The sequence below is a fragment of the Lolium rigidum genome, chromosome 2 (assembly GCF_022539505.1).
Source record: "Lolium rigidum isolate FL_2022 chromosome 2, APGP_CSIRO_Lrig_0.1, whole genome shotgun sequence".
In the NCBI taxonomy this organism is placed as follows: Eukaryota; Viridiplantae; Streptophyta; class Magnoliopsida; order Poales; family Poaceae; genus Lolium; species Lolium rigidum.
The window spans coordinates 201,667,351-201,692,617 of record NC_061509.1 but is presented as its reverse complement, the minus strand read 5'-3'; the positions used below and the strand labels follow the sequence as shown (position 1 = coordinate 201,692,617).

At 43.4% G+C, this 25,267-nt stretch overlaps 4 protein-coding genes across 4 annotated transcripts in view; 1 reads left to right on the top strand and 3 right to left on the bottom strand.

The window, feature by feature from the left end:
* The window catches only part of LOC124690471 (GDSL esterase/lipase 7-like), a 13,980-nt gene extending 4,104 nt beyond the window's left edge, over positions 1 to 9,876 (bottom strand). The window contains exons 1-2 of the mRNA XM_047223857.1: positions 9,739 to 9,876; positions 8,531 to 8,582 (exon numbers count right to left, since the gene is read on the bottom strand). Coding sequence (XP_047079813.1) covers positions 8,531 to 8,582; positions 9,739 to 9,876 — 190 coding nt within the window. The remainder of the gene's footprint in view (positions 1 to 8,530; positions 8,583 to 9,738) is intronic.
* Positions 9,877 to 11,199: 1,323 nt separating this feature from the next.
* Positions 11,200 to 15,360, top strand: LOC124690470 (GDSL esterase/lipase 7-like). The gene is made up of 6 exons (XM_047223856.1): positions 11,200 to 11,263; positions 12,304 to 12,615; positions 12,891 to 13,048; positions 13,195 to 13,434; positions 14,548 to 14,803; positions 14,890 to 15,360. The coding sequence occupies exons 1-6, from the start codon at positions 11,200 to 11,202 to the stop codon at positions 15,117 to 15,119; spliced, it is 1,260 nt and encodes a 419-aa protein (XP_047079812.1). The 3' UTR covers positions 15,120 to 15,360.
* Positions 15,344 to 17,224, bottom strand: LOC124692841 (calcineurin B-like protein 7). Its single transcript, XM_047226283.1, has 9 exons — positions 17,113 to 17,224; positions 16,804 to 16,969; positions 16,627 to 16,709; positions 16,487 to 16,546; positions 16,272 to 16,380; positions 16,044 to 16,096; positions 15,873 to 15,953; positions 15,678 to 15,790; positions 15,344 to 15,591 (listed from the first exon to the last, which is right to left on the bottom strand). Exons 2-9 carry the CDS (start codon positions 16,880 to 16,882, stop codon positions 15,528 to 15,530), a joined length of 642 nt encoding a protein of 213 aa, XP_047082239.1. The 5' UTR covers positions 16,883 to 16,969; positions 17,113 to 17,224; the 3' UTR covers positions 15,344 to 15,527.
* Positions 17,225 to 19,502: 2,278 nt separating this feature from the next.
* On the bottom strand, positions 19,503 to 23,050 carry LOC124692840 (E3 ubiquitin-protein ligase SINAT5-like). Its single transcript, XM_047226282.1, has 3 exons — positions 22,534 to 23,050; positions 20,658 to 21,044; positions 19,503 to 20,100 (listed from the first exon to the last, which is right to left on the bottom strand). The coding sequence occupies exons 1-3, from the start codon at positions 22,801 to 22,803 to the stop codon at positions 19,738 to 19,740; spliced, it is 1,020 nt and encodes a 339-aa protein (XP_047082238.1). The 5' UTR covers positions 22,804 to 23,050; the 3' UTR covers positions 19,503 to 19,737.
* Positions 23,051 to 25,267: the final 2,217 nt, after the last annotated feature.

The window sequence follows — 25,267 nt, the reverse complement described above, 5'->3', positions numbered from 1 at the left end:
GCACACCCACCCACCAACCATTCGCCCCATTAGCTCAAAAATACTCTCACACGCCAAAGCTCTGACTCTCTACAGTACTAGATCTGCTTCGCCGCCGGCATACTCCTCCACAACGTAGCCTTGATCGTGTTGGCTGTCCACCCACCTGATCCACTCCCCCGCCGCCCTCGCCACCGACGGATGCTGCTTCACCGCCGACCTCGCCACCGACGGATCCGCTTCACCGCCGACCTTGCCACCGACGGATCTGCTTCACCGCCGACCTCATCCACGGCGTAGAAATCAACGCCTTTCCTCGTCGACGCACCGGATCCTCTCCAACGGAACCGTGTCTACTTCACCGCGCCCCCCCTCCACGAAGCCGATCTATTCCACCGACTACCTCGGCGCAGCCGGCTGTATCAACTTCACCGAATCCCTTGCCGGCCAACTAGATCTGCTTCACTAACGCCCGCTTCTCTCGAAACAGGGTCGACTCATCGTCTCCCGCGTTCGCCGCTGCTGGAATGCAAGTTGCCGCCCCCGTCCACCCCGCCGCAGCTTGGTTAGTACGCCGGCCCGTTAGATCGCGGTGTTTCTTTAGCCATGTTTTGTGTAGTTATTTGCAGATCTCATATGCCATTAAATTTCTTGATGTGTTACTTCGCATGAAGTTCGTTTAAATATTGTACAGTACCAAAGCATTATCCGTTCGCTACCATCCTGTTCATTCTATCGACACTCGTGTGCATCCACATATTTATAGGGGACCCATTCATTTGCTGCCAACTTGTTTTTGTACTCGCATGCTATTTCTTTTATAGTCATGCTATGGGCATTTCCAATCTGGTTGTTCTTATACCACGTTATTAGCTCACCGCTAGCCGCTAGTCTGTTTTCTCGTGTACTGCTATTCTTTTCATTGCTTTTATAATCATGCTATGTGCGTTTCCAATCCGCTTGCTCTTATACCTCGTCTTTAGCTTATAGCTATTTTTTTCCATGAATGCTCTGTCGCACGGCTTGTATAGTTATTGCTGCGTGCATGTCTCGTCTTTGTATTATCGTAGACTAACTTGTCAATGTTATTTTTCCTAGGGATTGATCATGCGAACCACTTATTAGAATATCCAACATTAGCGGGGACGCTAGGAAAGGTTGGAATCTGAGTTCTTGGTTGGTAACTTTGGTAGTTTACTTCCGTTATTATCTATAACCTATATGCATTGTTCCTTATGCAAGAGATAAACACTTGGAACCCTGCCATAGCAATGCCATCCATGCTTTACTATGTTTACGCCTATTTGATATGCTTGTCTTGGAGCAAGCTGCGAAGGTGATTTGAACTCGACATTTGGTCATTCTTAATGCCGGTTTACTTTATGTGGAAAACCTTGGCATTACCCTACTCTAAATCCGAATGTCCGAAATTCGTATCTCATGCAAAGCAACATCTAGTTGGTTTTAATCGATATCCGGTAAATATTGGCTTATTCATTTGGCAGCTCAAGTTTTTTTTTATTTGAAACCGAGCTGACTTGGTCTTAAATGTGATATCTAAACACGGATTAAGGACAATGGAGCAGGAGGATTAGCATTTCACTTGTGGCTGAACCTAAAATGACGGGCATGTCGACCATGACTAGTGCACGCAAGAGAAGGACCTGCAGCGAGCCGGTATGTTACTGCTACATGCTTCGTTATCCGATCTCTACACTCGCGTAATACATGTTTGAATAGTTAATTGTTGTAACTATTTTTGCAATATTACCGGAATGCGGTTTTAGTGAAGCAGTCATCATTAGAAGATAGTCGCCAAAGCGACCTTGTGCAACATTATGATGTAAGTCTGCTTAGTACAAGTTCCATACATTGTCTTATTTATGCAACTTGTTATTATCTTATATCTACATTGCATAATAAATGTTTGAATAGTTCAATGTTGTAACTATGTTTGCCATATTACTAGAATGCGAGTTGTAATGAAGAAGTCCTTAGTAGAAGATAGAGCGCAAAAAAGGTTCGGCGTGAGCCTATGCAACGATATAATGTAAGTCCGCGCTTAGTACTTGTGACTATCTCATATCGACAATGCTTAATACATGTTTGCATAGTTCATCGTTTAACTCTTTTTGCATTATTATCGAATGCGAGTTCCGATGAAGCAATCTTCATTAGAAGAGAGGCCCACAAAAAGTTACGATCTTTGTTCGATGCATCCTCTCATAGCCGTCAACCTAGACCATTCTTTTCATCAAACAATGAACATCTCAAGGCCGTACTTTATAAAAGACATGGTATTGCTGATTTAAGGTCACGTAGGCGATATGTTGACCAACGAGTACACAAGATTCAATCAAGGCGATTGCCAAATGTCAACGTGTTATTGATGATGCTAATAGAAGTCCTCAATGATTCTATGTAATTTTTTTTATTTGGGCACATTAATTGCCTTGTAATTTTCCTATTTATTTTATTTATGTATGTAATTGTGTGTATCATTGATATCAGATTTTAGGCTCATGAAATTTAATGCAAGTTGACTAGTCAAACAACCAGGGCCCTATAACATATTGGGCCGGCCCATTAACAGTAGTGTGGGACCCACTTTCATTTTGGGCCGGCTCACTTACTTACTGGGCCGGCCCGTTAACAGGAAAGTGGGACCCACCTGTGCTTTTGGCCCGGCCCACTGTCTTGTTGGGCCGGCTCACTTGCTACAAGGTGGACCCCACATACTAAATGGGCCGGCCCTTTAAGAGGAAAGTGGGACCCACCTGCGTTTTTGGCCCGGCCCACTAGCGTGTTGGGCCGGCCCACTTGCTATATGGTGGACCCCACATACTAAATGGGCCGGCCCTTTAAGAGGAAAGAGGGACCCACTTGTGTTTTTGGCCCGGCCCACTAGCGTGTTGGGCCGGCCCACATGCTATATGGTGGACCCCACATACTAAATGGGTCGGCCCTTTAACCGGAAAGTGGGACCCACTCGTGTTTTTGGCCCGGCCCACTATCTTGTTGGGCCGGCCCACTTGCTATATGGTGGACCCCACATACTAAATGGGCCGGCCCATTAAGAGGAAAGTGGGACCCACCTGTGCTTTTGGCCTGGCCCACTGGCTTGGTGGGCCGGCCCATTTGATCTAATGTGGACCCCACATACTAAATGGGCCGGTCCGATAGCAGGAAAGTGGGACCCACATGCTAATTGGGCCGGCCCAATAACTTCTTGGGCCGGCCCACTTGCTTTAAGGTGGACCCCACATGGTAAATGGGCCGGCCCGATAACATGAAAGTGGGTCCCACATGTTTTGTGGGCCGACCCTTTTGCATGTTGACCGGTCAAACGAGTGCATTCGGCCCGGCCCACATGCTTAGTGGGCCGGCCCATTAATCTTTTGACCAGTCAACCTTAGAGGTTAGGCCCGGCCCACGTAACTAATGGACCAGCCCAGTTATATAGTTGACCGGTCAAACTAAGTCAGCTGGCCCGGCCCGCTTAAGATGTGGCAGGCCTCGTGTGGGCCTACCATCTACCACGGGGTTTCAGCGGTTAACGCCGTTAGCCGCCGGTTAACGGCGTACGCCACGTGTCGGCTTGCATGACGTCGAGCGATCAACGGGCTCCCGAAACACTTCGCAACGGTCCGATTTTCCGTGGCGGAAGGGCGCCCAAGCGCGACGGACCGAAAAAATCGTCGTAGGACTTTGCCTGACGCAGTTTCGACAACAGAACCCATATCGTCGGGTTAGGCACATAGGCGACGAAAAATACCCCTTAGCGGACGATTTTGAGACGTTGTCTATCAGAACTTTTCTTGTAGTGAGGGTTGCCTGGATCGGTCTATCTATTTGGTAAAGTTGAGGACTTTGGTCCGGAATGGTCTACCAATAGATAAAGGAGAGGGCAGACTTGTTAAAGGCCTATGAGGGATTGTAAGGGTTGTCTGGGTCGGTCTATCTATAGTGTACAAGACAGGACATGTAAATTGTTCGGATCGGTCTAGCTTAATGGTTAAGGGGAGAACAAATGCTTAGGTCGGTCTACCTATAGATACAGGACAAGACAGACATACAAAAGGGTGGGTATGCGGGGTCGTAGAGAAGGCAGTGGTTGGATTTGTTCTTACACCTGGCCTCACACCAAGGAAGTGTGGACGGGAAAGATATCACCCGCTTGGCAACAAGGATAAGTTCTCTTATGTGAAAAGTAACGCACCTCTCGCAGAGTGTATCAAATTGTGGCTTGTCACTCCCTATTCTGGGAAGGGAACTACGAACGCGGCAGGAAAGGAACTCCATGAAGTTCTGGTTAACCCGTGAAGACTGACGGGCATAGTTTTCAAAATAAAATAAACCTTTTGAAGAAATGATTACAAAAACTTGCATTCGTCTATGCCTCTCTGGTCTGTGGTTGTAGCTAGTGCATGATACACCTAGTTCCTATAATGAACTTTATGAGTACGCTTGTACTCATTTCCTCCCATTTGAGCCCCCTTCTTAGATCAAAGTCACCGAAGGAGAAACTACCGTGGAACTCGAAGACAAAGGAGTTAAGTGCAACAAGATGGAGAATCCAATCAAGGAAGTCAAGGGAGTCAGCTTCTGCATCAGCTAGAGTGGAAACCTAGATTAGTAATAGAAGGGAACCATTTCTCTAATCCTAGCACCTAAGTAGCTAGAGATCTATAGCAAGCCAAGTAGCTCTTAAGATAGAGATAGCAATAAGTTAGTCTACGAGTCGTTCTTTTGAAGCTTTATTTGAAGTTTTACCTCACTGTAAAGTAGGAGGCTATGTGATCTTCTGTAAACAGTCCGTGTATCCTTCTATAGACATGCCTTGGACTCGCATATGTTTATTTTGTACCACTCTGAGGGATGTAATATGAGTGGAATGGTATTTCACTTGTGTTATGCCAATGACTTGCATACTACACCATGAAGTGGTATGCTGGGTAACTGCACATGCCTATGTTAGAGTACTTAGATCCCAGCTCAAGATTGTGTTCGCTTCATGTCACCTCAAAAATTATTTTGTTATCACTTACCTAATCGAGGATGAGCAGGAGTTAATCTTGGGGATGCTGATACGTCTCAAACGTATCTATAACTTTTGATGCTCCATGCTTGTTTTACACCAATTCATATATGTTTTTTTACACTTCGTTGCACTTTTACATGATTTCCGGTACTAACCTATTAACAAGATGCCACAGTGCCAGTTTCCAGTTTTCTGCTATTTTTTTATTTCAGGAAAGTTGTACAGGAAATATTCTCGGAATTGGACGAAGCAAAATCCAAAGTCAATATTTTATCGAAACGAAGACGAAGTCCGGAGGGGGGATGGAGAGGCGCGGCCTGGACCTGGCCCACGCCTAGGGTAGGTTTGGGCCCACTAGGCACCCCACCGACCTAAATCCTCCACCTATTTATACATCTTCTCGGGGAAACCCTGGATACCCGAGCCTCCATCCACGAAAAGTTCCGTCGCGACCACCATCGCCGAACCCATCTCGGGGGGTTCTGAAGCTCTTCTCGGCACCCTGCCGGAGGGGGAAATCATCGCTGGAGGCATCTGCATCGCCATGACCGCCTCCGAAGTGATGTGTGAGTAGTTCATCCCTGGACTATGGGTCCATAGGAGTAGCTAGATGGTTTTCTTCTCCACTTTGTGCTTCATGTATCGATCTTGTGAGCTGCCCTACATGATCAAGATCATCGTTATGTAATCCTCTATGTTTGGTTTTCTGGGATCCGATGAATGTTGAATATGTTGAGATTGATTATATATTCATGCCATATGTTATTTGTGATCTTGCATGCTCTCCGTTGCTAGTAGAAACTCTGGCCAAGTGGACACTTATGACTCCAAGAGGGGGTATTTATGCTCGATAGTAGGTTCATGCCTCTAGTTTCCTGGGAGAGTGACTTTATAACTTCTAAGGTTGTAGATGTGTTGTTGCTACTAGGGAGAAAACAAAAATGTTTTATCCAAGGGTAATTCTATTGTTTACTTTACATACATTGCTTAATGCGATAGTCTATTGCTTGCAACTTTATATTGGAAGGGGTGCGGACGCTAACCTGAAGGTGGATTATTAGTCATAGACGCAGTTGGATTACGGTCTATGTATTATGTTGTAATGCCCAATAACAAATATTATAGTAATCATCTTGTCATGTATGGTCGATATTTTGTCAATTGCCCAGTTGTAATTTGTTTACCCAACATGTTATTTCTTTATGGAGACACACCTCTAGTGAACTGTGGACCCCGGTCCTTCGTATTTTACTGATAAATCCAACTGCAATCTTGTTCTGTTTACTTTCTGCAAACATCTCCTTCCATTCGATACGTCTAATCCTTTGTGTTTAGCAAACCGGTGAGATTGACAACATTACTGTAAGTTGGGAAAAGTACTTTGGTTGTGTTGTGTGCAGGTTCCATGTTGTTGCTGACACCGGCAGTACGCCCTGCCACTAGTCAGTCAGCAACACGTTCAGAAGTCACGCCTTTCTCCTACTGGTTGATTAAACCTTGGTTTCGTACTGAGGGAAAACTTGCTTTTGTGCTCATCACACCTTCCTCTTGGGGTTCCCCAACAGTGTGTCCGGATACGATGAATACACGCCATCAATACGCTCTTATTTCCAAAATAATAACTATCCTAAAATATGAAGAGATTTTGATATCGCTACGTACCCGATCTCAACTTTTATTGGTTTCGATGTACGCGGGGGATAATTCTTTGCAATTATAGCTTCTGGACTCTAGAGATTTAACTCCCTCCACCTTACCAATGAACTTTTCACCTGCAATATAATGCTTAAGACATTCTCTATTAACAACATGAGGTTTACCTTTGTGATCTCCATGAAGACGGATGGCTCCAGAATGATAAACCTCCTGCACAACTAATGGACCTTGCCACTTCGATGATAGTTTTCCTACAGAGAACTTGAAACTAGAGTTGATCAATAATACTTGGTCTTCTATTTTGAATTCCTTCCTCTTTATCTTTTTTCATGCCAAATTTTAGCTTTTTCTTTAAATAATCTAGCACTTTCATAAGCTTCATTTCTCCATTCATCTAGTAAGTTTAAGTCTAGGATTATTTTCTCTCCCGCAGTTTTAAAATCAAAGTTGAGTTGTTTAAGAACCCATCTAGCTTTATGTTCTAGTTCTATAGGGACGTGACATGCTTTTCCATAGACTATTCTATAAAGACATACCCATAGGATTTTTATAAGCAGTTCTATAAGCCCATATAGCATCATTGATTTAGTTGGCAAATCGGATCTAGCTCTATTATGTATCTTTTCTAATATGAGTTTTATTTCCCTATTACTTAGTTCAACTTGAACACTAGTTTGTGGGTGATATGGAGATACTACTCTATGATTAACACAATATTTAGCTAAAGTTTTCCTAAAGACTCCATGTATAAAATGAGAAGCACCATCAGTAATTAAAAATCTAGGTACTCCAAACCTGGGAAAGATGATGTCCTTAAGCATTTTCATTGTTGTAGCATAGTCAGCACTCTATGTGGGAATTACCTCCACCCACTTTGTAACATAGTCTAATGCAACCAAAATATGAGTATACTTTGTTGTTGAGGCCGAGAATAGTCTCATAAAGTCAAATCCTTATATACATCAAATGGATCAAGAGGCAGTGAATAATTCATAGGCATTTGATTTGTCTTACCAATGTTTCCCATTCGTTGACATTTATTAAAAGCTTTAACATAGGTAGCACAATCGTTAAATAAAGTAGGCCAATAAAAACCAAATTGTAATACCTTTGCAGTTGTGCGGTCTCATGCGTGATGTCCTTCATAAGGACTATCATGACAATCTTTTATAATGTTTTGTTGTTCAAACTCAGGTAAACAACGTCTAATAATATCATATATGCTCTTCTTATAAAGAATTGGATCATCCAAGAAATATTGTCTAAGATCATAGAAGAATTTCTTTCTTTGTTGATAACTAAAATGAGGTGGTATAACTTTCCCATCAATAAAATTAGCATACTCAGCAAACCATGGAGAAGTTGTTCTTGCATTTGATACATTAATGTTCGCAAGTTGTTCACAAGTAAAAGTAGTCTTTACTTGATCATCTTTGTGCATTGGAATTTGAAAGAAACCAGAATAACCATCTAGATAGCAAAAATGTGAATGTTTAGATAATATTTCTAGCATTTGATCAATGAACGGCAAATGATAATAATGATCTTTACGAGTAGCTTTATTAAGCTTTATAAAATCAATGCACATTCTATAACCAGTAACAGTAAGCTGAGCTACAAGTTCATTTTCATCATTTGGAACCACAAAGATTCCACCTTTTTTAGGTACACAATGAACTGGACCTACCCATTTACTATCATCTATATGATAAATAATACTTGCTTCAATGAGTTTAATTACCTCTTTCCTTACCACTTCTTTCATTTTTGGATGAAGACGACGTTGGTAATCAACAACGGGCTTTGCATCTTGTTCCAAGTTAATCGTATGCATGCATAAAGCGGGACTTATACCTTTCAAATCATCAAGTGAATAGCCAATAGCTGGCCTATGAGCACGCAATACCTAAAAGGTTAGCGCTAATAATTACAGGATATATTTTCTACTCATCAAGGAATGTTTATTTCATATCTTCAGGCAAAGGTTTCAATTCAAAGCTAGGATCCCCTTTTGGTGGTGGTAATTCTCCTAGATTATCTCATGGAATATGCAATTGTAATTGTGGTGGTTGTTGAGAAAATATTTATTCTAATGCTTCTCTTTCTTCATTACTAAATGGCTCCTGTTGATTAAGTACATATCATTCCTCCGCGTCCGATGAAGTGACCTCCACAAAAGCAAAAGTTTCCACTATATCTTTTTAGATTTTTTCTTTTTCTAAATGCTTATCAGTAAACTTTGAAAATTTAAATTATAATCTTTCACCAACACATGTAATGAATAATCTCTATTTTGGTAAACTAATTTCAGCACCCACAGTATGTAAGAAAGGTCTACCAAATATAATAGGACAAAATGCATCTTGGATTGAAAAAATCGGTCGATTCAGCGATTAATCGGCCGATTAATCGCTACTCGGTGGGTCACCAATTATCTGATCAACTCATTTATCTTCCAATTAACTCATTTATCGGCCGATTAATCAGCCGATTTGCTTATTAACCGCTAATCGTCAGTCAACCGAGTCAGCACCAATAAACGACTTCCTCAAGATTGATCTTGGGAGCAACCAAGTACAATAAAATCAGCGGGGTATTTAATCTTTTCTACTAATACTTGAACATCTCTAACCATACCTAGAGGACAAATATAATCTTTATTAGCAAGTTGAATAGTTATACATATCTCTTCCATGTGTATGGGATCAATGTCAGGCTTAATTTTAAGATATAGAGAATATGGTATAACACTTATACTTTCTCCAATATCACAAAGACCGTGATGGCATGAAGTTCCAATAGCACATGATATAATGGGTTTACCAAATTTAGTGGTATTACCTTGAATTACTTTAGGGGAATCTTCACATAAATAGACATCACAATGAGTTTCTTCATTGAATTCCTTAGTGGCCTAAATTTGATGCTTCATATCAATTTATTCATATGGTTCATGACATCTTCTAGCACTCTTGTTTGCAACAGTGGTGAGTAAATTTTCCTTCACTCTGCTTGGATATGGAGGAGTTTCCACATATTTCTTCGATTATGACATATGATACCTGATTAACCTGCTTCTCAACTTTAGCAACATATGGAGAATTTTTAGGAGGTTCAACATAAACTTTAAATCTCTTTTTAGGAACATTCAAATAGTTAGCAAAAGATGTAGTAACTTCTACCAACCCATTACATTCCATCTCTTGGCCTCTAACCAAACATAGGAACAAAGCCAACCCATTATAGTGAAATTTAACCATGTCATTTCATTCCACTCGGTGCCCCAATAAAACACACCAGTTTTATAAGTATAAGTTACCTAAAACATTAATACCTTGTGTCGTAGTAAAGTAGCTACTAAAAGTGCATAAAAGGTTATATACGTGACATATATAACTTGGGATAATAAACGGCTTAGGTAGTATCCCCCAATGTACGACACTCATCATTTTCGCATTTGGAACATGCATTACCTCTTAAAGTACTTGTGGGTATCATAATCGTCCTTCCTTGATATATTTGGGGCAACATGTGTGGTGTTCAACATGACATAGCTCTTTGGGTGTGAGGAAGGGGCGCATGTCCTGAATCCCATCTCAAGAGTGTAACTCTTCTCACAACCATAGTCAACTTGCGGTCCTTGTGGTTGGCGTTCATTGGAGAAAAGTGCACACAATGTCATGCATGGATTCGACAACAGGAAGGAGTGGGAATCCCATCTCAAGAGTGTAACTCTTCTCACAACCATAGTCAACTTGCGGTTCTTGTGGTTGGCGTTCATTGGAGAAAAGTGCACACAATGTCATGCATGGATTCGACAATAGGAAGGAGTTTCTTGAAGTTGAAATGGTTGGTCATTTTAGTGCTTCCAAGACTCACAATTATAATTGGTGATAAGACTCATCCTTGAGTACATATCTCTATAAGAAACTCATCATCCATCATCACAAACTTCTTGAGTTGCCCCATCATTATGGCAATCTTGGATTAATTCCTAGATGTAAGAAGTGCATCAATGAATCTTTTGAAAAGTGCACTAAATGGATGTGGCATCATTGATGCGACTGATTTGAGTGAACTACTCGGAACACAAAGCATTGAATAGGAGATCGCGAGGTTGAGGCTGAAGTGAACATCCTTCAGCTCCATGGTGGTAGGCTTGATGGGATCCTTATCGTATCCCATTTACAATAACATTCAAACATCGAGGGCTAAAAGCAATATTATTTAATATTATCTTATGTTTTCCAACTAGTTTAATTTCAACCATCAAAGCAGAGTCCTTCATGGTGGTACCCTTCACTAGACAAGATAACTTCTCCTTAGGAGGAAAGCCAAGCAAAAAAGATAAGTTGCAATTATACCACTTGAAGGATCAAGTCTATTGTCTACAAGGGTTAACACGAGAATGTATTCTTAATTAAAGTTTAACAATTTCACTATACAAGCTGCGTACAAGCACCCTAACATGAAATTCTACAAATAGAAAATTGTTGAAAAGTAAATTGCAGGAGCAAGGGAGAATGTACAACGTCCACAAACACAAAAGTTCAGATATTGTAGCAATTGTGCTTCTTCGTGGGAGAGGTTCACACACACAAAATACCAATGTCACAAGAACCTCCCTCTATGTTCAAGCACGCCTCGACATAGCCACCATCTTCATTAATTTTGTAGGTGTTGTGGAAGCTGTCGCCAGTGAGGTGTCTCAGGGCTGATAATTGTATTTTCTTTGTAAGACTCTATTGAATAATATAACATACAAGGTTGTGTGCATCATTTTGATGCAGATGCTAGAGGTTTAACGTACCTCCAGTTCCGAAAGAAAAAAGGTCCAAGCTTGGAGGTTACAAGCCAACTCCACTTGTATATTCCAGACATATATTAGAACGACTCTAGTTGAGAAACCCTAACCGACTAAAATGTGTTTTACACATCCTACTATGAAGTTCCAAACCTAACAGAGAGGCATGCGAATCAACACATGAGTCGGGTGCTCAGCATTTTTTGATCGGTACTTAGGCCAACTCTTATCTCTTGCACTCATGGTTTTCCTACCAATAAGTACGACAACTCTCGGCTTAACGGAAAACAGAGAATGAGAGATTTCTGGCTAGAATTTTTTGAGGATACTAGTTGGAACCTTTTTAGGACACAATACAAATTTTCAAAATATCATGACCCCATTTAGTCAATGATGGATATTATAAGCATGTAAAATCGCAGTGCAAAACTCTTTATATTCAATGCTACACAAAAATAAAATTGTGACAGATTCTGTAGTTAGAAAATGTGCACTATATCCATATCCATATTTTTTCATTTTTATAGTGTAAAATATAAAGTATTTCATATTGATATTCTGCATACTTGTAGTATATATCATTAGCTACATGCAGAATTTTTTAAAAAACTTCAAAAATAATTTTTAAAATAAAGAGCTAGAGCTCGATCTCCATTTTGATTTTGATTTTCCGGACGATCTAGCCATCTCTTCTCCACCCAAGTGCTAGAAAGTCGTGGATGGAGAGCCAACCAAACCGACTCGAGTCTTGCAGGCAGACCCAAGTCCAAGCCCTTCCATAAACCCGATCGATTTCCCCCAACCCCACGCTTTTCCAACCCAGAGCGCGCCAACCGGCCACCGAGCTCACCGGAAATGGCGCCTCTCCTCGCTCTCCTCCTGTGCCTCCTCCTCCTCCTCTCCGCTCTCCCATGCTCCGCAGCCGCCTCGCCTTCCCGGTCCTCTTCCCCATCTGCGGCCCCGACCCCGCTCGTCCCGGCGCTCTTCGTCATCGGCGACTCCACGGCCGACGTCGGCACCAACAACTACCTCGGCACGCTCGCCCGCGCTGACCGCGAGCCCTACGGCCGGGACTTCGACACCCACCGCCCCACCGGACGCTTCTCCAACGGCCGCATCCCCGTCGACTACCTCGGTAGGTTGCTCGCGTCACGCTCCTTTTGATTCCCTTTCGTTGCTCGTTGGGGGATGCAGATGGTTGGTTCTCGAATCGTTTACCGAATATATCTCGTCGTGCGCGCGGGTTCCTTGATTCTGCGTGCCCTTGCAGATGCGGGTTTCAGCCAGCTCTTGGCATCTCAAATCTCGTGGGTTTACTACTTCTTCGATCGTGGTTCACCCTGATTGATGAATTTAGTTTTGCTCGCTGATTTTGATTTCGTGTCTCTGATGCCTTCGGATTTACTGCAGCGGAGAAGCTGGGGCTCCCCTTCGTGCCTCCCTACCTCGAGCAGAGCATGCGGATGGGCGTCGGCAGCGTTGGCCTCACCAACATTGATGGAATGATCCAAGGCGTCAACTATGCGTCCGCGGCAGCCGGCATTCTCTCCAGCAGTGGTTCCGAGCTGGTCTGTCCTCCTCCCAATATCAATCTTACAATAATCTTCGTGGTGTTGCTGACGGATAAATCTGTTTGGGCCGTCAGTTTGTGGTTTGTTCACTTTCAGTATATATGATGCTAATCAGGTGGGATTCTTGGCTGCGCTTCTTGTAGGGGATGCATGTGTCGCTCACCCAGCAGGTGCAGCAGGTTGAGGACACATATGAGCAGCTGGCACTGGCTCTTGGGGAGGCAGCCACAGTGGACCTGTTCAAGAGGTCCGTCTTCTTTCTGTCCATCGGGAGCAACGACTTCATCCACTACTACCTGCGCAATGTCTCCGGCGTCCAGATGCATTACCTCCCATGGGAGTTCAATCAGCTTCTTGTTAATTCAGTGAGGCAGGAAATCAAGGTCTGCTGCTTGCTCCCCAGTTTATTATATTATACGATTGCTCACCTTCTTTTTGATTACCAGTGTGATGTGTATTGTCTCGTAAGTCCCATAATGTTGGGGTTTCACTTGCTGGAGTTGCACCATGCGTAGTTAAGCCGTAGGGATCTCTGTAACTATGAGTTGCATTTTGGACAAAATTTACTGACTTAATCTTGAGTTCTGGACAGACAAGAAAATTTGCTGTCTGGGGAAGTTAATGCAAGAAATCGATTTAAATGAATGAATATTGCTGTATCCTTGTTGATTTGCAGTTCTGGAACATCAGTTCCTTCACTTTTGATTTACCTATGAATAGTTCTTACTATCAAATTTATGGGTATTGCTTGTACAATGCATAGGTACTACAGATGCTACGTGTTTCAGGCTGATGTTATTTGTGGCATTTTTCATAAATTATGAAATTCAAATGATTGGGCCAATTATCCCAAACCTGCAGTGAGTTATAATGGTGTTTGTAGGTTGCATTTTGTACTGTTTAAACTGAATGATGTGTTTGAGTAACTGAAATGCTCAGGCTGTACTTAACTTTTGAAGTTGTTTGTGGTTTGTGGTGCCCTCATTTTGGAAGTTCAAGTCTGTGGTACTTTGCTCAAATGTGGAACACATGGCACACTTATCTCACTTGTGTTCAACTGTCTATGACCCGGCCATGTAACAGCATGCTGCTCGGTTCATGCGTCATGGATACGTGGATAACTTGATTGTCTGTGCCTAATTTATCTCCCTTATTTAATTTCTTGAGGATATTTATCCCCCGTATCTGATCTTAAGAAGAACATGTGATGCATGGTGATTGAATTTGCACATACATGTAGTTTGTTGTATTCTCCAACACTCGAATGCAGAAATTTCCATTAATCTCATTACATTATCTCATGCATATGCTGATGTAAGTTAGAATTGTTTGCTTCATTTTATTTTTTGTAATACCCTAGCAAACTAATTGAATTTTGCATTTGTTACTATTTAGTTCTATATATGGTTCTTGTCAGATCACCCAACTTTTGATGTCAAAAGTAACTGTTTACTTGTGTATCTCCTGCCCCCTTCTGATGATTATTGTTTATACAGAACCTGTACAATATCAACGTTCGCAAGATCGTCCTGATGGGCCTTCCTCCTGTTGGCTGTGCACCTCACTTCCTTTCGGATTACGGCAGCCAAAATGGGGAATGCATCGACTACATCAACAACGTTGTGATCGAGTTCAACTACGGCCTGAGATACATGTCCAGTGAGTTCATCCGCCAGTACCCAGATTCCATTATCAGTTACTGTGATACATTCGAGGGATCAGTGGACATTCTAGAGAACCGTGACCGCTATGGTGAGCAAATGCATCATTAGTGCTGTATTTATATTGTGTGCTATCATTGCAAAAGGCTTCAGTTTTGATGGAATTGCAACATGCAGGCTTTCTGACCACCACTGATGCTTGCTGTGGGCTGGGCAAGTATGGCGGCCTATTCATATGTGTTCTTCCACAGATGGCGTGCAGCGATGCGTCAAGCCATGTGTGGTGGGATGAATTCCACCCTACAGAGACTGTGAACCGGATCCTGGCCGAAAATGTGTGGTCTGGTGAGCACACCAAGATGTGCTATCCAGTGGACTTGCAGGAGATGGTGAAACTGAAGAAGTAGAACCTACCTGAAGCTTCTTTGCAGTTATTTGCTCAACTTCTGTGTTTTCGTATTGACACACAAATCTTGTGAGTCGGCACAGCGGAATGTATATCTTGAAAGTCACGAAGTTCAGTGGCTCAGGTTAAATGCAAGTATGTTAGCCTGTAAATTCACTGTGGAGAATCTATATGGACAAATTGTTAGATACTGCATACACAACTTTTGCAGTGACGAACCTGTTCGGTGGCAAAAAAGTTGTGTTCCATTTCTCAGTGCATATTCTGCTATTGTAGTTTCCGCTACAAAACTGTGTTTGCATAATCTACAAAGTTTTACAGTGAAGGCGAAAGGAAAGCATAAGCCGCATGAGAGAAGCTTATTAGGTTGCTGTCTCCCTGAGGCTTGAGAGGTCAGAGTCTCTTGCTGCTATAACTCCTCATCGCCAGTTCCAGAGTAGAGAACAAAGCTGGGGAATGACAGGGTTATGTCCCTGCATCACAGCACGTTCAGATGTCAGTCAAGATTCATGTTCTCAAGCATGTTTTCCGTGGCTGGAAATGTAGAGGTAGTACTTACTTTAAGTATGGGAGAGTCATGTTCTTCAGCAAGGCCGGATATTTACTTGCAAACGATTTCCATTCTTCGGGGTCTATTTTGCCGTCGCTGTTTAGGTCTGCCTGCTTGAATGTCTGACAGAATATATAAGTTAGCATGTGCCTAGTGTTAATGCTTCTTTCATTCGCCGCAACATTTCATCTTGATGTGGTGTACCTGGTCTACAATTTGTTCAACAGCATCATCAGAGAGAAGCAGGTCCGATTCGTTCAGGATGGCAAGCACCATTTCCTTCAACTGCATTAATTATCAGTTTCAGTGAGTACTCTCACTGACAAAATATGTTTACTTCTGTGAAGAATAATTCAGTATATAAAATATGCCAACCTCTTCACGTTCAATGCTGCCGGTGCCTCGCAGGTCATATAGTCTGAATGCAACTACAAGGGATTCCTTCAGATATCAATAGGAGAAGCAGTATATAAACATAAGACCTCCTGAAGATATACAGAAGGCTACTACCAATTCACTTGTCTCCATAGTTTATGGAAATTAAACCTTTTGTAAAACATTCACACAGAAATCATCAGGAGAGAAAAGGGGATATCTCCTTACATGCAATCTTCTCGGCTGTAGGTGTATCCGGGTGAAAAATGTGGAGAGACCGAACGAACTCCTCAAATTCAATCACACCATTGCGCTTCAGGTCAAACAGATCAAATATCTGCATTAGTCAAAAACTGTGTCACTCATATAAGCATATTACAGTTCATCTTATACTATATACATTTGCCTAATCTTAGAACACAGATCTACAGTTATAGACTAACCCGATCGGCGAAAAGGTTCTTCCGGTTGCTGTTCCTGAAGAGAGCAAGTTGGAACTCCTCCTGCTCAAGAAAATGTCAGACACTGATTAGAGTTTTCAGAACCACGTATTAAAATCAGACAATATGCAAGATGTACATACCTTGTGAATAAGTCCATCCTTAAATATGGAATAGCTAATCTTTTTAAACAGCTCATACAGGGCCTCCACTTCATTCAGAGAAACTGCATGCGGGGAGTAATCAGCAATTGAACGACAGGGAAACATATAGGTTCATTCTTGTACTGAATTAAATCACCAAGGTCTCGGGGAACATACATGTGGTCTCCTTGGCCAGAACAGCAGCATCCTCATGCGGTGGAGCTCGCTTGAATTGCTTTGATGATGCACAGCCCATAGAGACCAACTCACAAGACTTAGCAAACCCAACTCTTTTCTTGTAGTTAGCAACCGTCTTTTCGCAGAAAGCGATGAAAAAAGGCACCTAAGACAAAAGGGCAAAGACATTGGTATCAACACAAAACTAGTAATAAACCAAAAAATAATTTTCAGGAAAAGGAATCCATCAGAAAACAGATCAGCCAAAGAAGCATACTCAGAAACAGGGAAACCAAGGCACAAGCTCACCTGGGAAACGACGCAATATGCTTTCTTCGATCCACCGTCAGAGATCAAAGAAGTGGCCGAGGAGAAGAGGGAGAGTGTGGGCAGTATCTTCCAGGCCTAGCTCCAAGCTTTTGGCAGGTGCAATGGGAAGAAGGAGCTAGAAGAAGAAGAAGCAAAAGGTATATTTATGCGCGTGCACACAGCAGCAAAAGGAATCGATGTCACGTTGCGGCGCAAAATATTGTAGTGGCGACAACAGACAGGGCTGGGCAAAAGTTGACTTGCATGCAACAAGTTCCTCCATTGTCTCTTGTCACTATGCAACAGAGAAATGACGTTGATGTGATTATATATAGATCGGTCTTTACTACAGTAGTAGTTAACAACTGTATCTAGCTATAGGCTGGTTAGCTGGAGTATATGTATTAAGAAAGCAACCATGAGGACGAGAATTGCTTGTACGCTTAGGCTTGGCTTCTCTCCCCCAAGACGTCCAGAACTACGATGAGTTGTACTGTTGGATACAAAATTGTCAACTTCGGCATGTACCTGTCAAACGCGTGTATATATTACGCGAGTATTTGGTTTGGCCGATAAGAGCTCTAGCTGATACGTCTGCATTTTACAGTATACTAGTAGTAGTAGTTATCAATTGTATCTAGCTAGACTGGTTAGCTGGATGCAACCATATATATCGTATTAAGAAACCAACATGAGGAGGAGAATTGCTTGTACTCTTAGGCTTGGTTTCTCTACCCAAGATGTCCAGAACTACGATGAGCTGTACTGTTGGATACGAAATTGTCAACGTGGGATTGTGCACTTATCAAGCGCGCGTATATTATATGGGTGTGACTAGTTTCTCAGTCGACTGGGAACTAGTTTATATATCATTAAATTTCAATTGCAATTCATGTTGCAACTGATAACTAGCACAAATCACGAAGTAAAACAAATGGTGTAGGACCTAATTGAGCACGAACTTAGTTCTCAACTAGCTAAGAACTAGCAAATTTGATATAATACATATTGTTGTTGGGTGACGCATGTTGTTCGGTTTGGGCGATAAGAGCAGCAGAAAAGAATTGGGCCGGCATTCCTGAATGTGTGTATATATGCTACTACTTCTATAATATTCGTGGAGTACAAGTTAAATTTGAAAACATCGCCGCAAAAACAGAGGTTAAAATCAACAACAAAAAATCTCCAATTTTCTCGTCGCTTTCCAAATTTGATTGTTCTCTTCTGTTTTGCGTAGGGAAGGGGACAAAAGAAGCTCATGACTGATCCCAATCAACTGTGCAAGGAGGATGGAAATGTTGGGATAACGAGCTGTAACATCATGCATGATGCATTGCCTTCTGTGCTGTGCATGATGTTATTCTGACGGGATACCCATTTTGAAAAAAACGAGGTTATTTTGACTCCTCAATAGCTGCCAAAACCTCTCACTTTCTCTCGATGAAAAAGCAGACAATAGCCTACGGGGTGAAACTGCGAGGTGACATTGCAGGGTTTTTTCAACGATACATCATGAAAAGACCTATCTGTTTCATAGTTTTATAGAAGAAATACCAGAAAGCCATTGTACAACACGTTTATGGCACATGCCCCAAAGAGATGCAACTCCACGCTACCTCGGAGAAAGGCAGCACACACACTATGGAACTACTCGCAGCATCTCCACTTATCCACTGATACGAGAACGCCTCTGAACAACCAAGCAGCTCGCCACAACTCGGCATCGTCGTAGATTCTTGAAATCACCGCGACTTTGGAGGGGTCACACCCTCGAAGACCACGTCATTCCGATGATGCCATAGGCACCAACAGATGAGTGTCACACCTATCCAGAAGTCACGATCTGCTCCCAGCCCTCCAAGCATCTCTTGCAACCTGCAGGTATTTGGTTGCGGTATCTAGTGTAGCTTGTCCCACCAATGCAGACAGGTTGCCCAAACATCGCGTGACAAGACGCAGCTCATTAGAAGGTGAACTAAGAAGGGGCATGCCGCCGGGTACGAAATATCACGCATGTCCAGCATCTGTTCCTTGCTGCAAGCTGAAGGAAGACCCTTCGGTGTTCCTTGCTGCAGGCCGAAGGAACACGCCGGGTGCTGTGAAGCAGACGCGCAAGTGCGGCGGAGGACAGGGCCGCTCGATCAGAAGGGCCCATGCAAAGTCCATACTGCCCTTGGCAAATGTCAAAAAAAAAAAAATTGCCCAAAATGCCAAAGTTGCCCTTGCCTACCGATGGCTGGATTTGTTTGGTACTCCTGCCTACACTTAACGAGTACAAGGATACTGCAAAAATGTTCTAGAAAATAACAAGAATTTCGATGTATATAAAAGTCCATGCTACATAGTGTTAAACAAGATATTAGTAGCTTCCATCTCAAGGGGACACAAGATACAGAATGCAATTGAGAAATATGACTATCATGTGATTTATGAGCAATAGTCACAACATACAAGCTCCACTCATTTTTCCATGATCAGCCTGAATAATTTACAGGCAGGCCACAATGGCGTCATGGCATAACAATAAAGACGGCAAGCACAAATAACAAAAAAAAAACGAGGGCACACGTGCATCTGATAACTCGATGTACACCTGTATCAATTCCATCTCGCTGATTATTCAGTTCAGCTGAAAAGATTTGGGATGCAGGCACCCGTGTCAGAATTCTGCTGTTCCCTCCAGATGCGGCCAGTGACCCGCAGTTTCAGCTCTTTCCTTTCTCCACCTGAGAAGAACAGAGCCATGTTCCGCTGGATAACAAGGCCATCATGGCTGTCCCTAACCTTTCTATGGCTGTCGCGGATGCTGCGGGGATTGCCCTCCCATATCATCTTCCGGCCATTTCCTCCAACCTCAAGGCTATAAGTGTAGCTCCTTGCATCATTTTCGTCTCCCATAAATCGGAGGAAAGCCATGTATACTGGTGCCATTCCAAGTTGAAAGGCCTCAAAGTGCAAGCAAAAGTACTGACCGAAACAGTGGAAGACCTGCGAAAAAGATGTGGTAATATTGCTGTCATCACATCATTCAAATATGTAAGCAACAGTTTGAGACCACTAAGGGCCTCCTTGCATCGTAGGATTTGACCAAAATTTTGGAGGACATCAGTCCAATCCTTTGGGTATTTTCCTACAAGGGTCATTTAGATCATAAACTTGCAATAAACTTGGAGTTCTTAATTCCTTCAATTCCATCAAAAAACTAACATAAACTCAAACTCATTTTATTTTTTCCATTGAGAAGTCCATGCATTATCTCTACACAATCCACTCTCTCTTAATTCGTTATTTCATGTGAATCATTCAAAGACATCACTACTGAAATTCTCATGTATTGAGATATCTCATTCTTGTGTTGTTTTTAGTCCTACATTTCTAGTTCATGCGATCCGGTGAGGCCAAGGGTAGCAAAAGTACCACCCAGACAAATTATATTTGTGTACAACAGATAAAATACTAGGAAATCAAATATATCAAGAAAAACTAGAGGTCAAACTGTAACTGCACAAGGTAGTAAAACAGCTCAAACAGAAATAGATACTTACAGTCAACATCCAAGTTGCATTTTCGACCTCTCTGGGGTTTGATTTAACATAACGGTGATTGAATGTGCACCCTGAATGCATGTCAACTTTATGATCATCTCTGAGATGTGTGACAAGGAAAGGAATGTCCCCAACAACAGAACATTCAGATCCTGCATAAGGACAGTTGTATGGCCTCAAATTGCACTGCGATTCATGCTTCAGTTTGCTGTAGTACGGGAAGATCTCTGGGCAACCAAGCGAGAAGTATTTGCAAGGTAACTCAAGTGATTCAGCGACTTTTTCCAATGCCAAACACCTGATGTCGCCGAGCTCTTGTCGACATGTCGGGCAGCGATTGTGCACCCGGGTTTTGCAGGTTGAACAAATAGTATGACCGTTTTGGCACTGTAACATAGAATAACATAACTTGATTACAAACAATCACTAGGTTAAATCAATTTTTATAAATGATGAGCCTACAAAAGAAAATTGTTTCATGGAGTAAAATGCATTTATTACATGTAGTGGAATAACATAGCATGGAATTGTTACGAGGAACTCCGTATTACAGGTGCAAGGCTTGGGCGCAAAAGCATGAGTAGCAAGTCCAATATGAGTACGAGTAGATCACGGATTGGACCCAATCCATGGTGAATTCAATTAGTCTAGTCAGATCCTAGTCCTAGGTTCTGTCGATCTCCCTAGTTCAGTTGGGAGTGGTGTAAATTAGAATGAGTCCAATTAAATTAGTGATAAGATATGTTTAAGTTCATGAGTTGAGTTTGGATCAAATATGTGCATCAAGTTAGAGTGGTCTTATGTAAAGAAACAAATCAAACTTTAATATTTCCCAGGCTGGTAAAATATCATATTAATAAGCTTGCTTTTAGGCAGCTGTTTCCAGACCAAATTAATTAAATGACTAAATTTTGAAGAAACAAAAAATTTCCTCAAACCATTGGCTCATTACCTTTAAACAGAACTTAGTTCTAAGCTGTAAGCAGGCTGTACGTAAGATGAGTCGTCGCAATTTCAACCTCTCTTCCGCTCTTCATGTTCTCCCTATCAGCTGTCCCAAATGGACGAGTTACCAACCAAGCCACTTACAACTACTACCCCGAGGCTATGATCCCAAAGATTTGGCATTAAAGCCACTGGCAGTCCAGCACATCTCGTCATAGCAGCATGGCAATATTGCCGCCTTAAGGATGGTCCCAGATATTTTAGCATGGATTGGGTCCAATCCGTGAACAATTTTACCAGCCTAGGAAATATTAGCTCCTTCCTATGAAGGAGCTAACCGGTCGTGACCCACGACTGACTGAGTGGTGACCGTGTTGACAGAGTGCAGCAACAAATGGAATCACATATGAAAGGCATAAGGACGACGCTTGTCTTTGTCCTGGGCTGCTAGCTTTCGTTGATCTCAGAGTTTGACTTGCCATCAAATTGCTTGTGTATTTTCTTCTAGAGAAACAGGGGTCTAAATTGCTTGTGTATGTGCCACGCTTCCCTCGTTCATTAATATAAGATGTTTTAGCTTTTTAAAGATTCATGTATTTTGATATGTATGGAGTCTATTTTTAGTGTGTACATTCGCTCACTATGGTAGTTTATTTGAAAATGTCCAAAACGTCTTATACTTACGAACAGAGGGACTAGATCTCAGTAAGGGAGCGCAATAGCAACATTTACAGTACAAACATAAAGATATAATATAGTGGGGAGCTCAACTACCAAAAAAAAAAGACGATATGATTGGAACTATATTAATTTGCATTTGGACTGATAATTCAGGATGCAAAGCGATGTTTGAGAAGTATGGGAGAATTATTGACATTGCATGTAAGCCATTCTGGATATTTCAGAGTAAGAAGGCAATGGAGGCGCGGACCTGGTGGATGGGCGGGTACATGGAGTTGGTGCAGACCGGGCACTCGAGCAGCTCGTGCACGCTGGTGGACGGCGTTATGAGCGGGCCCGCGACCGCCCCTCCTACCCCGCCCGCGCCGGCAGAAACGACGACCAGGTTCACCGCCGCGGAGGCGGCGGCGGCGGATGGCTTGAGGAGGGGGCGGGGGAGGCGGGACACGGCTTCGTCGTCGCCGTCGTCGTCGTCCAGGCCGTGGGAGAAGGACACGCACTCGATGCTGTCCATCTCCATGGCCCGGAGCAGATCGAGCCGAATCGTGCCCGATTCGATTCGGGTACAGAGGCTGGCCTGGGCGGGCTTAGGATTCGGCCGGACGGCCGGCGGTGCTTCCCGGCCCCTCTCCTTGCTGGTGGATTCGAATTCCGCGGAAGAGGAAGGGGAATTGGGCAAGGGGAAATGAGGTTGGGGGGAAGACCGGAAGAGATTTGCTTCACAGTTTGGTGGTGGTGGTGGTGGGGTGGTGGGGCACTTGATTGTGCTGTTATGGTGTGGGGTACGGTGGCCTGCCTGCTTTCGCTTTGCCCGTTGCGCTGGGGCCTGGGGGTTTTATTCAGTACAGTACAGGGCAACAGCAACAGGGGCAGGGTGGAGGTGCGGTGCATGTTCAAATTTAAACTCCTCGCCAGCAGGCCTGCGGTACCAACACTCGACTAGTCGACTTGGAGCCTTTAACTCAAAAGGCAAAGGCAAAGTGACCCGCAAAGTGAGGCGTGTGTGTCAATTTCGACCCAGTTTCTATCTCTTTCCTCAGCGGCCCGATATGAAGTGATCGTTTATTTTCCGCGTGATCGATAAATGGGTATGTCCGCGGGAATGCAAATGCGACTTAAATTTGGGTCGACATGCGTCGGCCTAGACGCAACGCATGACCGTTTTTTTGTGCCTTGGACCTACCTGGCAGCGGCCGTGTTTGCTTCGTCTTCTACTTGGCGCGGTAGTACTGCGTCGCTTCCGTATTCTGTCAAGTGAGTTAATGGGTGCGTAGAGATACAAGTTCTCCAAGCCTACTAATAAGTGTGTTGGATAATTAGGCACAATTTCCATGATTAATTCCAGAATATAAAGCATGACGAAAGTAACTACTAACATGTGAAACTCGAACATACTAGATGCGAGTGATCAACATGAACGATAGCGAGCAAACGGTACAACATCCATCGCTAAACGGATCGAGATATGTCGCACGTACCGATCCGGTGGAGGTGGCGGTGGAGGTGTAGCGGACGATGTCGCGAGCGGTAACGTTGTTGATGACAACGTTGTTGACGACGAGGGAAGACGGGTCGAAGTAGACGGCGTTGAAGACGACGGTAGGCGGCACCGCCCGACTTGGACGGAAGGCGACCCGTGATGAAGAGTTTGAGCGAGCCGCGCGGAGCGCTTCCCAAAAACCTAATTCGCCCTCTCCCGTACGGGATCGCAAGGACGAGTGGTTCCGGAGACTCGCTCTCTCGTTCGCCGATGCACGTCGGCGCGCGAGATGGAGTAGGCTATGATGGCGGCGCAAGCGCAGAGAGGTGGAAACCCTAACTCGTGTATTAGATGTGTTTCGCGGTAGCCGGGCGGGAGATTATATAGGCTCGGGAAACCCTAGGCAACGTGGGCCACGCCCACGTCGCACGAACGTTTCGAGTCGGTTACGGATAGCCCACGATCCGGGAGCGACCCGAACCGACTAACTGCGACGCGTCCGTATAGGACTCTGTTCGTTTTCCCGAGCTGCAAAAAGTAAGGAAAGTCTCGGCTCGAGGCTCAATCCACTCACCACGAGCGCGGTGCGCGCGTCGTGTCGTGTCGTGTCGTGTCGAGTCGAGTCGAGTCGAGACGAGCGAGGAGGAGGAGCGCGTGCGTGTAGCACTCCTTTTCTCACTCACTTACTAGTGGTGGAACAACCCACCTTATAAGGTGGTCTAACTTCCTCCCAACTTTCCATGTGGGACTAAACTTCCCACCTTTTGCCACTCCCTAGTGAGCTGCCACCAACTTGGGCTCAAACTCACAAGGCTTCCACTATGTGGGCTTTGAGATTTATAGGGAAAATCTGAAATCTAGTACGGGCCACCAAATGTGGTCCCAATATTTCAACAATCCCCACCGGATCTCAAATCCCCATTTAGAGATTTACCAATACTCGCTGCTTGTTTATATACCGGTGTTTCGAGCGGAGATCGTTAAGTTGAACTTCCGCCTAGAACCTTAAGCTACATCCATTCACACTTGAACAATGGACTAAGCCTTGAATTGCAAGTTTTGCGTGAACAGGGGTTTCACTCAAAGTCATGACCAGTACATGGCTGCCAGTAGCCTACCCCGCGGGTGAAGCATATGCGTCATACTTCGTGGTCTCTTCATGAGTTTACTAGAGATCACCCAAATCTCATAGATTGCGACGTTTAACAATCGGACTCATATAGGTGTGTTATTTCAAGAATGCTCTGTAGGACAAGCACCTTTGCTAAAATAGCCAACATAAACACATTAAGGCTTGTTGCCAACCTCGCCTTACAGACAATTGAGAGTTGTGCATCTTCACATAGAGAGGGTTACATAATACTCTCCTCAATTAAACCACTAGTTTGTTCTTCCCGTGTCCTAATTCACGGGATCTCCGATCACAAAGGTTGGGTTACCACTATGGTGTAACATCAACGGGTCTCAAACCCATCTCCCTCGATGCACTTTCTATCACATTACG

What these genes read in the sequence shown, in the direction of transcription:
- LOC124690470 (XM_047223856.1), top strand. Translation starts at nt 11,200, where the DNA reads ATGTACAACGTCCACAAACACAAAAGTTCAGATATTGTAGCAATTGTG. An exon ending in TGTGCTTCTTCGTGGGAGAG is followed by an intron (nt 11,264 to 12,303) that starts GTTCACACACAC and finishes TTTCCAACCCAG; the next exon opens with AGCGCGCCAACCGGCCACCG. An exon ending in CAGTGAGGCAGGAAATCAAG is followed by an intron (nt 13,435 to 14,547) that starts GTCTGCTGCTTG and finishes TTGTTTATACAG; the next exon opens with AACCTGTACAATATCAACGT.
- LOC124692841 (XM_047226283.1), bottom strand. Translation starts at nt 16,882, where the DNA reads ATGGGCTGTGCATCATCAAAGCAATTCAAGCGAGCTCCACCGCATGAG. An exon ending in TACAGCCGAGAAGATTGCAT is followed by an intron (nt 16,097 to 16,271) that starts GTAAGGAGATAT and finishes AATCCCTTGTAG; the next exon opens with TTGCATTCAGACTATATGAC. An exon ending in GCAGCATTGAACGTGAAGAG is followed by an intron (nt 15,954 to 16,043) that starts GTTGGCATATTT and finishes TAATTAATGCAG; the next exon opens with TTGAAGGAAATGGTGCTTGC.
- LOC124692840 (XM_047226282.1), bottom strand. Translation starts at nt 22,803, where the DNA reads ATGGAGATGGACAGCATCGAGTGCGTGTCCTTCTCCCACGGCCTGGAC. An exon ending in TGTACCCGCCCATCCACCAG is followed by an intron (nt 21,045 to 22,533) that starts GTCCGCGCCTCC and finishes TCTATGTTACAG; the next exon opens with TGCCAAAACGGTCATACTAT. An exon ending in ATGCAACTTGGATGTTGACT is followed by an intron (nt 20,101 to 20,657) that starts GTAAGTATCTAT and finishes TCTTTTTCGCAG; the next exon opens with GTCTTCCACTGTTTCGGTCA.